The sequence below is a fragment of the Pungitius pungitius genome, chromosome 17 (assembly GCF_949316345.1).
Source record: "Pungitius pungitius chromosome 17, fPunPun2.1, whole genome shotgun sequence".
NCBI lineage: Eukaryota > Metazoa > Chordata > Actinopteri > Perciformes > Gasterosteidae > Pungitius > Pungitius pungitius.
The window spans coordinates 14700908-14712927 of NC_084916.1; the positions used below are offsets into that span (position 1 = coordinate 14700908).

The 12020-nt window shown below is 43.2% G+C and overlaps 1 protein-coding gene across 1 annotated transcript; it reads right to left on the minus strand.

Annotated features, from left to right (window-relative positions):
• Positions 1–5266: 5266 nt before the first annotated feature.
• Positions 5267–8588, minus strand: edn2 (endothelin 2). The gene is made up of 5 exons (XM_037475180.2): positions 8402–8588; positions 7680–7833; positions 7408–7521; positions 6753–6836; positions 5267–6638 (listed from the first exon to the last, which is right to left on the minus strand). Exons 1-5 carry the CDS (start codon positions 8460–8462, stop codon positions 6569–6571), a joined length of 483 nt encoding a protein of 160 aa, XP_037331077.1. The 5' UTR covers positions 8463–8588; the 3' UTR covers positions 5267–6568.
• Between the last annotated feature and the right edge of the window lie 3432 nt (positions 8589–12020).

The following is a 12020-nucleotide window of genomic DNA, read 5'->3' on the forward strand; positions in this document are numbered from 1 at the left end:
TGTCATTTGGCCTCTTTTTGACCAAGCCGTTTCATTTACCTTCACATCCATCCGCTGGGTTTGCAGGGCACAATGGGGATGAAAATGTTTGCTGGCTGGGAGAGTGTTTTGGTTCTTTATCAACCGTCTCTGGTTTCCTAATTGACTGAGAAACTTTTCTTCTGCCGACAAACGATGATAGAGCAGAAAGATTTTAAATCATCTATATATATTTTGGCAAAAAAACAACAACATCACAACAAATTAATTGAATTGAATGAAACATCAGATAAACAAATGAATGCATTTCATTTGCAGAAATAAAATTCTATTTAAGTTAAAAAAATTTTTTTTTAGTACCTTGATTATATAATATCCAACCTTCGCAATGTCATATAAAGAATTGTCTGGAGCCACACATCTGCCTGACGCTGCTCAGTACTGCAGATACCTCCACCGTGATGAGTACCTGCATCTGCACAGCATCAGCATCTCCGCATGTGGTCACAGTGGACGTGCATAGCAACGCTTTCCCTGTGTCCTCTTTGACTCCGATCTGCCACCATCCATCACGTATTCACCTGCTACATGTTGTTGTTGTTTTTTTTACGACGTCTGGTCGCAGATGAACATCGTCAGGTGTCTGAAAAGGCAAATTAAGATTTCCATCTGCGGCGTCGCACAGGAGGACGGCGGCTGTTTACGGAGAGGCTGCATCTTGCGTACGTGTGCCCGCACACAGAGGAAGATGCCGATCTAGACCATAATGGGAGGAATGCCGTCCGGTACGGGCCTGCCAGTGAGTAGTATTAAGTAATACAGATGTCTGCTTGAAAGCAGGGGGGAAGGAATGTCTGCTGGTCTGGAGCCATTTCTGCAAGACAAATGACAGGGAGGATATGTCCCACTGACACGTTTGTCTTGGAATGGTCTCAGTGCCGTTCCTTAATGAGGCTCACCTTTGAGCCCTTGGCGAGGAAGCCATCCAGGAATGCCAGCTATTCAAAAACATCTATGTCACTGTTTATTCTCCGGAGTGCGAGCGAGTCCCTTTGAAGCGCGACGCTCGACACCCGAAACCATCGAAAGTTACCGATTGATGCGGCAGGAACGCCGGCTCCTTCTCTTCCCGGACCGAGCTTGCTTCCTTCCTGCTGGTCCCCCCCCGGCTGTTTGGTTATGACTAGACTTTGTGTTTTGGTATCAGCGGGCATGTTTGGACCAGCGGTGCTGATAGGGCCAGTCTGTCCCCAGTCTGTCCCTGAGCCCGCTCAGGTCCCAGCAAACAAAACCAGGAAGAGCAGGAATGTACCGACGCCGGAGTTTACTGTAATCACAGGCAGTTCGGACTGTACAACTGCAAGGGAAAACACAAAAACAGTTGTTGTGTCACCAAGTTTCATTGTGTGTCCTAACCTAAATTATATACATATATATTCTTATTATCTGTAGTCCTTTTAACCCCTAATGATTGGATGTAACGTCCCCTTAGAGAGAGAGAGAAAGCTCTTTTTCTTACTTTTCACAACTCAAATTCATGTTTTAGCCACCCTCAGCATGGCTTCAGTTGAAAAAAGGATTTAAAAGGAAATCATAAATATCATGTGCCCAGTGGATTGCAAAGATGTCCTTTGCTACATGCAGAAAAACAAACACGCTGTCACGCTTTGGTGGATTAGCTCTTTCCATCGCTCCAGATGTTATCTCTACCTTAAATGATTTCCTCCTTCTCGTCGGCATCATATTTTACACTTTAATGGTAATTAAATACTTGAGATATATATATATATATATATATATATATATGCGTGTTTGTCTGCATTTGCAGTTTTTGCAGAGTGTCACTAGAGGACACTACCAAGTGATGAGTCAACCGATGTCCTGTTGTTTTGAGCACTGAAGCCCAATGCATGACGTCGCTGGTGTGCGTATCAAATATTAATCCACTTCCCGCCCTGCATTCAGAGAGGAATGTGAACACAAAAACAGTGTGTAACGCCACACTCTCACTTTTAGACCAAAGGTGAGTTAGAAGAAAACAAGAAAACAGACAGCTGTGGCCTTGGGTGGAATTACAATGTTCCTAGAAGTCTTTGAAGTCTTTCAAAGAAAGCAATCGCTGTTTTTACAAATTGTTCCTAACTGCCTTTATCGTAAAGGCCTAGGAAGCTGAAAGCCTGTGTGAGAGAGCTCCACGAAAGCTTTTCAAAACTCACTTTCATTCAGTCCGTCGTGTTGAGCTGAGGCCATTGATGGTCACCACGTTCCATCCTTAAAGTTGGCCTGTTTTAGCCCCATGACTGAACACTTCACCTTCGACTGACTGGTGTAGAAGAACGGTTCAAAACATTTTCTTACATATCTGTTTGTAATAAGTTCTACAATATTATATAAACACTCTCAAATGTGCATTTCTATTATGCACGTTGAGTGTAAACGTTTCTTGCAGAATGAATATGTGCAATCCTCATTAGCTTGAGCTGTACTTAAATCCGAACTAAATTAACCTGATAGATTTAAGCCCACTCCACACGCAATTTCCTTCGCAGTCCTTAAATCAAGTTATTTGATTACTATATGCACATCTTATGCGTGTGTATTCAACAACAGGCTGTAACCCAGCACAATTTTAATCACACAATCATGATTTACTCAGCCAGCATGGCACAGAGAAAAATAGGGACAAAAAACATGGAATAAAGACACAAACAAACCATAACAATGCAACTATGACAACAGTGTGATTAAGGTTCCAATCTCAATGCCCTATCCAGCCCATATCAGTTCTTTGCACAAACAGCAGACATGCTCCTGTTTTTCCTTTGTTTCTTTTCCGCTCCCGCTTCTCTCCTACGCTAAAGGAATCCAGGAGGAATGTAGAAAAAGCATCCTGTTTTCATTCTTAGTCAGCTTTTTCAAAGTCTGAAGTGTCTCTGCAGGGTCCGCCTGACGTCAGGGTAAATAACTTGATGCATAAAGGAGACACAGGTGCATAAAAATCACTACAGACTGCATCCTACAGGACCTTGACTTATAAAAACACAACACAAACTCAGTTCCACTCCACATAACCTTTTTTTTATTTTTTTTAAATCACATTAACCGGTGATTGACTTTGAGGGGTGCCAATTCCTCCCCCCCTTTATTGTTATTACCCGTCATTCCTTAAACACATGACCTGTAACCCGGGACATCCTGTAGATAGATGGAAGTTTCCTCTATAATAAACACCATGCGCTCACGTCCCTGTTGCAGAACAGCCTATCTAAAGTAAACATCAGCGTATGGAGCGACAAGGGGGGGTCAGACGCAACACCGCGGAGAGATAACCAAAGCACGCTAAAGATATGCGCTAATAAATGCCATGTGTGTCAACCGTCTGCCTGTTTCGTGGTTTAACGGCGAGCCTGACTTTGGAGGCAGAAATGCCCGGCTCTGCTTTCACGGCGGTCGGGGCTGAAGGCCTGAACGAGTTATGCTCAGTGACAGCAAAAAGGAATGAGGTGGCCGTGACCATTAAATCGTTTTTTTTATTTTTATAAATACTAATTCATATACGTACGTCACAATTGTCACGATTGGGTTGGGACTCTAGAGACGAGATGAAGTTGGCAAAAAAAAAAATGAAGATGGTTCTGGGTCTTCTCTGGTCACCAAAAGTAATAAACAAACGGGGCACAGTCAGTAAAGGGACGTGAGGGATTGGCACGGGAGACCTGACGCGCCGAAGTTGAAATACATATATAAATACATAAATACATATATATATATATATATATATATATATATATATATATATATATATATATATATATGGGTTGATGAGGCAATTGGAGGCAGCTGGGTTTCACCGGGCAGGTGAGTAGGATGAGTGCAATCAGTGGAATCACACACAATGAGACCAACGAGGCGGAATTTTTACGGAATATAAAATGTTTTCTATGTTCTCTGTTCTGCTCCCCTGAACCCATAGAGTTGTCTCTCAGCCTATTTTGCACTATAGTCTTTTGAGAAGAGACATTTATTTAGCAATGACCTACATTTTTTGTTGATGCATAATACACATTGAGCAACAACAGGGAAAGTGGATAAAGTGAAAGGTTCCCACAGCAAAAGGCTGGTCAATAACGCGTTGAATCGTCCACCAATCAGGTGTTTTTATTTCACCGTGTTCCATTCCATCTAAAAAGAAGAAATGAAGCTAGCGGGTTCCCAGTGCCATTTGACGACACACACTACGTCAACGAAGCAACACTCTTGGACACGTTTGCTGTGACACCTGTTGGCTCATATTTGGTCAGTCTGTAAAGATAAACTGACAGATGAGTTTTGACTACTTTCATCTACAGGGAGAAGTGCATCTTCTGGTCATTTGGGAGGATTTGACAGTACGTTAGCGGTACGCTAGCAGTACATTAGCCGTACGTTAGCCGTACGTTAGCTGTAAGCTAGCTGAACGCTAGCAGGCAGAGAGTGTGTTTGTGTGACAGCTCAGCCTCTGACTGAACTCAGAGCTCACAAACTCAAGCTCTTTCTGTTATTTTTTCCTCCATTATCTCCCTTTTCCTCTCATATCTGTATGTTCGTGATACCGTTTCAGAAAGCTCACTGATATGTGCAAACATTTTTCGCCTGTCATTGCACCAATTTGGGTTTCCTTTCATTTCTTTATCAAGGAATATCTGGTTTTAATAGGCTGCAAGTACAATTATGTTATATTGAAGAGCCAGACGGGAGGAATAAAGGTATCGCTATCAGCTATCAACAAGCTCTTGAGGAGTTTTCTTTATGTGACTAGATTACAGGATTTGATGGCGTAGCTGAAGTATTTTTGCTATTTTGAAACAACACAATGTTTAATAATAAATTGTTTTATTGTTTTTGGATGAAAAGAAGAAGAAAAGGTTTGGATGTCATTTCTATTTTAACATCCTCTGAGGTACCTTGCGACATTATGGAACCTTTTTCCAAATCTTTTATCTTCTGGGCTGCACCCTTAACATTGCGTCAAGGCGGCATGTTACGCCCAGCGACAAAGGTATAAGTCCAGCAAGAGGTTCTTAACACTTATGGACGATGTTCATGTAAATACTTTGATATGTGATTATAGTATCTAAGTTCCTAGAAGAAGTTAAATGTGAATAAATAAACGTGAACATGAATCAGTGGTCGGCCCTCTGTCCACATCGCCATCATGTTAGTTCAAACTTCATTGTGGTGTTGAATATGAATGAGTGGCAGCAATTAATTATCAAGTCAAATAATAAAATCACCATTCCACTAGAAATTCTGGGTTTTTTTGCATTTTTATACAAAAGTCAGTGCATCGTTCATACAAATATAAATACATCTCTGAATAAGTTAGAGAATAAATACATTATATATACAATTCAGGTGTTATACCTTAGACATTTTAAACCTCCATCATATACAATGCTGAGAAATCTGAGGATGGAGATGTTTAAGTACAAAGAAGTTCTATATTTCCATGTGTCTGTGACTTTACTACAATCATGGATGGAGTAAATGGATTTTACGGCATAGAAAAAGTGCAGCCCACAGACAAATAGCTTTGAAGTGCAAAGTCGAGAGTCATTGTTTCCCAGTGGCTAATTACAAAAGATTTAGGTGAATACTTGTCAGGGGAGAAAAACAACTGTTGCATTTTTTGGCAAGCTGCAAGCCATTGAAACCCTTTGGCTTATCTTTAATCAAAACATTAAACTGAAGCTATGCAATAAACACTGGGGCCAACACAATAGACCCAATGTTGTTGCTAGCAGAAAGTTGCATGAATATGGATGTGTGTGGGAGCTGACAATAGACCTTGTACAAAGCTAATTGTTTGCAAGACAAATCCCAAAGAAATGACCTTCATTCCACTGAGGCCATATGTGCAAAGAACGAACGAGCTGCCATCTTCAAGTACTGTCTGATAATCATAATCGCTTATTGGCCCTAAGGACTGGCTAAGGTAGCAGATTCCAGCTCTGATGCAGAGGACTATAAAGCATTGATAGCAAGGATAACAGAGTAAACATTGACAATTGAGAATTGAAAATATGACTCTGGAATATCTAGTGGTCCTACAATCCTCGTGGCGGGTGAGCTGCCCAATCAGACGAACCACGGGAGGGTTTATAAAAACAGAAGAACTCTCGATCGGCGACTGATCCGTCACGCTGGACCTCATCGATGTGGTTCCCCCAAAAGGGCAGACGCCGACTTTCCTCGTCCTCGGCTTCAATGAATCTTTTCTTGGCATCTGTTGACATGTTCAAAACGGTTCAAAGAGAGTTCGTGAAATAACTCTAGACGTCTCCACCCAGCATTGTTCTTGCTGTAGGGTTTCTGTCTCGCTGAGCTGCCAGTCCTTCGAGGCACTGTTTAGTTGATCGAACGCTCGATCCAATGCCTTTGTTTCCTTCCATCCTTCCACCTTCACATCGACCGAGACTCTTAGAGTCCCCGATGCCGGCATTGAAGGTAGCCGGAGAAGTCTCCGGCCCATGGAGGTCAATTCCATGGAGGTTGACGCCTCTGGTTTTCGCTCCGTCCTCTGCCTCCTCGTCCCGCTGCTCACTCGGTTTCATCCTCCCAGGTTCTTGTTTGATGACAGGACCTCTTTTGCGATCGCAATGTTGGACTTCACCACAGATCTGCACAAAAGAATAGGAAAAAAACGTAGATAAGCTTCATGATGTCCAATAAATGACAAATCAAACAACAGCACGATGGATCAAAAATGCATCCTTAAATCCTTCTTCACGTACCTGAAAGATTCCAGCAGTTTGTTGCGGTTTGTGCTCGCAGACTCCACCGATCGGCCCGAGACATTCGGCCTTGGATTCTTTGAGCTGTGGGGAGATACAACAACAGCATTGAAACAAGGACATCCAACGCTTTGGCCGATCCAACCTCACCAAACTGAGGATTGTCTCTGGCATTGTAAATGTAAATTGAAGCAAAAGAAGTTCAAGGTCCAGTGAGCTAATTCCTAGGCATTCCAAACTTATTGGTCTTAGTATGCTTTTGCGGTCTGGAATGCAGGGCGCAGCATCCAAAACACCGCCCACGATAACATCTAGAGACAGTAACGCAATGACTAAAAAACACAAAGAAAACATTTCCTTGAACAGAAGCAGAAATCTAAACTTCTAATAAATGGGAGCATCTCGATAAATAAACCTTTGTGATTTCTATCAAGGCCTCGGAGGAAATGCGGGCCATTCTTTGCCCTGTGACTACTACCCCTATTCGAGGCGACGTTATCACAAACTGAATCACTATGTCTCCACTCTGACTCATTTTCGCCATTCCCCATACTTTGATGCTATCGAGCATCCAAAGAAGCGCATACGGGATCGGACAGTCTTGCTTTGTTGCAGGTCCGGGTCTAGATTACAGGAGGCGAGGAAGGGCGGTCACCTTTCCTGGCAGAAGCCGGAGCAGGTTTCATCGGTCGCCCTGAGGCATTCGCATCGCTCGGCTGAGCGGCGGCGGCGAGACGGAGGGCTTCCGAGGCCATAGGGAAGGAGCTTACTGTAAAGGAGAAGGAAGCATATTAGGACAGTTAATTAGTTTCCAAATCGTCCCTGAGTGCACTTGGGGTCAGATTTAGGGGGGGGGGGGTTTACTCCATATCTCAGTAACAAATGCAGCTCCCCCGAGTGTCAGCATGAAGTGCTCCGATGTCTCACCTTGGCGTGTTGACCCAAATAATGTCCAGGTGGCAGAAGTAGATGCATTCTTTATCATCCCAGCTGTTGCAAGAGCAGCGTTTGGTCCTGACTCGGTGTTGCTGTGGAGCCTGAGCTGGCAGCTCTGCCCCGTCTGATAAGGGGAGTCCACAACCTGTAAGAACACAAAGGATCCCGAGATTAAAAAGTGCCAGCTAATCCCTGTTCGGTTTGACTGTGCAGTTTGTGACGACCGCATGTAGACACAAAGAAATCCACTCAGCGAGTTAACACCCACTTGTGAGGTACAACAAATGAGGTTGTGATTGATGGATTGAACCTATTTAATCTACCAAGGAAGTTAATTCAAGTTAAAACATCCCCCGCATGTAAGCAAAAATGCTGCAATGTGATTCCTATTCAATAAAAGGTGGGTTACTCATTGAAGACAAATATAGTCCCTGAAGGCTGAACACAGCTTTGTGCTTTCTAAGGTTACTGGTAAATAATCAAAGGCTGCAGTTTGTTTCATAACAGCAATGTAACTTTGCAATGTTTTATGCTATTTCCATCAAATTGCTTATTGCTCGGATATCCTCAACCCCTCAAACATTTACCTACAACTCCGCAAAAAAAGAAATGCTAATTGATTTAAAATGTCCCAAAATGGATTAATGATCAAAGAAAGTATATACATTTAAGAGTACAATATCTAACAAAAATACAATCCAGAAGTGACTCACTCTCTTGCACAGCCATGCCGAGGAAGAACAAAGTCAGCGCCTTGCAGGTGAAAGAAGCCATCGTCCTCTTCAGGTGTCCGATGTTCTGAAGTGTAACAGCAGCAGCAGCCGGTTCAAACACTGCAGACGAGTCTTCGAGGGTGACTTGTGTTGAGGCTGAGGAGCTGCAACAGGTGCTTTGTGCTCACTTACTCGCCAGGACATGTACTTATACACCGCCCCCCCCCCCCCACCCACCCACCCCTCTGTGACATCATGATGGCCCTCCTACCTCAGTGTACTCCTCGTCACTCAGAGCGGTGTCGTTACACAACTCACACACACACACACACACACACACACACTCTCCACCTGCCCTCCTCGCATTCCAGCAGTGACCTCAATAAACAGTCCCGCCAGCGCCCCCTGAAGGCCGAGGAGGGCAGTGAGGACATCTCTCGATGGGAGAGCGCAACCGTAAGAGCCAGAGGAACTTATTTGATGTTGGTGTTCAGGGAATTTCAATTAAATTGGAGTAATGAGTGTTTTGGTTTAAGAATTAGAATATTTGGGATATAGTATCCCAGTTTCAATAATGCAATAACGCGTAAGAATCTTGTTGCATCTGGTAAAGGGGGAATTCATTTCAAATAAGTTGACAATATTTACAATATTGGCTTCCAACGTGTAGGAGTAAGTCAAAGTATAAAGTAGCATAAAAATGGAAGTATTCATGAAAAAGTATTTCCTCTTTGGATGGAAATAAATGAAAATGCACTTTGCATTCCACCACTGCTTTGTACATTGAGGATAAGATGAATAAAGCAAACAGAAATAGATGAAGAACACTGGGAGCAAAGTCTAAATTTAATGAGCATCTATTTGCAGCCGAGCTATGATGAGATCGCTGATGTTTTTCTAATACAAGGGCCAAGGCCTAATCATCAGAATATGAATATCATTATTTTCAAGCTCAGGCAACTTTTAAAGACTACAACATTAAATGTCACAATCACAGTGTAATACGTATCTTTATATAGTAACAAACACGTATTCTCTGCTTGCAAAAACATGTAAAAAAAGAAACGGTTACAGTGAATGAAGAAATCTTAAAATGACCTCTTTTGTTTAATAATAATAGTCTGTCGTGGGGAACAATGAGAATACTGCTATTAATCCAAAAGGCAGGCAGCAGACGACAAAGACAGGAGGTCACGTGAGGCCGTGACCTGCCTCGTGTTTTTCTTTCCCCTCTACTTTTTTTTTTTTTTTTTTTCCTTTCCAGGCATCGGGTCGAGGAAGAGATGAGCAGCGGCAGTCGAAAACAGGCGGCGGGGGCTCGCGTGCCGATACGAGGATGATGAAGTCAAGGAGAGCTGTCGCCCCCCCCTTACCCCCCCCCCCCCCCCCCCCCTCCCGGCAGGAAATGAAGGTGAGGTCACGGTACAATCGTCCCACTGGCCGCTGTGCTGTCACACTCACCACATCTGTGCGTGTAACATGCTTTGACCTTGGTGAAGAGATACTCAGGCGCCTGCCACATCAGCTTTCTGCGACCCGCAAACCACAATGGATGCACACACACACACACACACACACACACACGTCAGTATACACTCTCGCCAGTGAGAAATGGCGACATTGTGGATATGACCAAAGCCTGAGGGTCCATACAGCGTAAAGAGTTACAGTATGTCAGGGATTCCTCACTCTATAGAATGTGTAATGCATTTAAAATGCACAGCTGTGTACAGCCGAGAGGAGCCAAACCAGTCTGTGCACCTGATGACTGGAGACCACGGATACGCTGTGCTGCAGGTAGCATGTTATGTACACTTCATGTTGGTGGATTTGACCTATGACCCATGTTTCTCTTGTGATTTAAACATCCTCATCTTAAGGTGATTCAGAATCTATTATTAAAAGTAACCATTGCCAAATTGAACTTAGGTAGCATAAATATACAACTATATTTGAATGAAATGGATCTTGATTATATATAACATAGCCTCTAAAAAGGGCACTTCTTTATATCCTGAACAGAAAATGAAACAGTTCACAAATTCTTTGGATGTCCTAATTGTATTTTTGCAATGCCAGAACCTAAATCTTTTACGTGGACTTAAACCCTTAATATTATTTCCTGTACAAATATACTGAAACCATATCCATTCTTTACCGTACATGGCTTTAAGTCCAACCGAAAAAGAAGCGAGATCCCCACCCCCCCCCCCCCCCCGCTCCCCCCGCCAAAAAAAGGCAATGACAAACAGGACGTCATTCAGCCCAAAGATGGAAAATCTCGCAAATGTTGAAAGGTTTCACATCACAGCGTAAGCAGGAAGGCAGTAAATAAAAAAGAGCCACCTACAGAAACAGGAAAAAACACTTATTATTTGTGTGTAGTCATAGTTTTTAGGGGTTAAGTGGTGGAGGGAAACGGCAAAGAGGATGTCACGACACACAAGGACTGGCATGTGCCCAACTATTTGTTACAGTGAAGAACAATGCTCATCTAGAGCAAATATTTGTCCAGCGGGGGCAGACGGCTGCAATGAACTCAATCTAAAGGAACCCCCTTGTCCCCCCCCCCCCCTTTCCCCCCTTCTGCTCTCACCAGACAAGGCGGCCAAAAGGAAAATATTGCCACCGTAGTCGCGGCGTAAAAAGAAAAATGTGCCCTTATCTATTTCCAACTTCCGGCAAGCCGCCGAGGAATGTGAGGCGACGCGATGATGAACAAATAGCGGAACTGTGATTGCTGAATCCTTTCGGAATTCCTGCAGCGTGAGGGTTGAACGTAAGGCCTGTGACACAATAACGCACAAACAAGTCGGGCCCCATACGGGACGCACTTAAAGAGTAATAAATGAAAGGCATCCTTTGATATCCAGGCCGCATTGTTGGAGGTTCAGAAAAATGTGCTCAGCTTTACAGAAACAGCTGATAATATCTGTCAATTGCATACTTGATATACTTTCGGGGTACAGTAGCAGAAGGAAAAGCTGGAAAGGTGTACTGTCAACAAAAAACAAAAAAAACAATACCATGACCAGGTATGAAAAGGTATGAACGAAAAAAGGAGAACCTGCACAGTTGATACACCACGTAGGACAAACGCAACAACGTTGCTAGGCAACGCAGAGGTTGTTGACGTCCACACACCTGCAGCATCCTCTCTGCTGCAGCTGTTGATTGAGCCCCTTTCCCTTTGTTCCCTTTTCACACAGTTTATCAGGATGCAAGTTAAGACAAGAAGTACAAGTATTTGTTTATAAAATATAGTCCACTTTCATTGAAGTAGAAGGACCTATTTTTTTAAACACTAAATTACCACCATCAGGAATGTGACCCCACATAAGGGAAAACATGGAGAAGCGTCCTCCATCTTTACAAAAAATGTGTAAAAACAAATGAAGCAATCCGGCTACTGTTGATGGCATTTGAGTCTAAAATAAAAAAAACTGCATGGAAACAATGACTCACACACACACACAAAGAGACATAACCCTGATATGACTCAGGTGAAGAATATGCACCCTTATATGAGTAGATAGAGGCTTGTGAGGAGCATCCCTTATGAAGACTAAATACTAAACGTCGCCCCCCTGTCACATATGACCACCGCGCCACTTAAATA

What these genes read in the sequence shown, in the direction of transcription:
- edn2 (XM_037475180.2), bottom strand. Translation starts at nt 8,462, where the DNA reads ATGGCTTCTTTCACCTGCAAGGCGCTGACTTTGTTCTTCCTCGGCATG. An exon ending in CGGCATGGCTGTGCAAGAGA is followed by an intron (nt 7,834 to 8,401) that starts GTGAGTCACTTC and finishes GTGTTCTTACAG; the next exon opens with GTTGTGGACTCCCCTTATCA. An exon ending in TCCGGCTTCTGCCAGGAAAG is followed by an intron (nt 6,837 to 7,407) that starts GTGACCGCCCTT and finishes ATCTCCCCACAG; the next exon opens with CTCAAAGAATCCAAGGCCGA.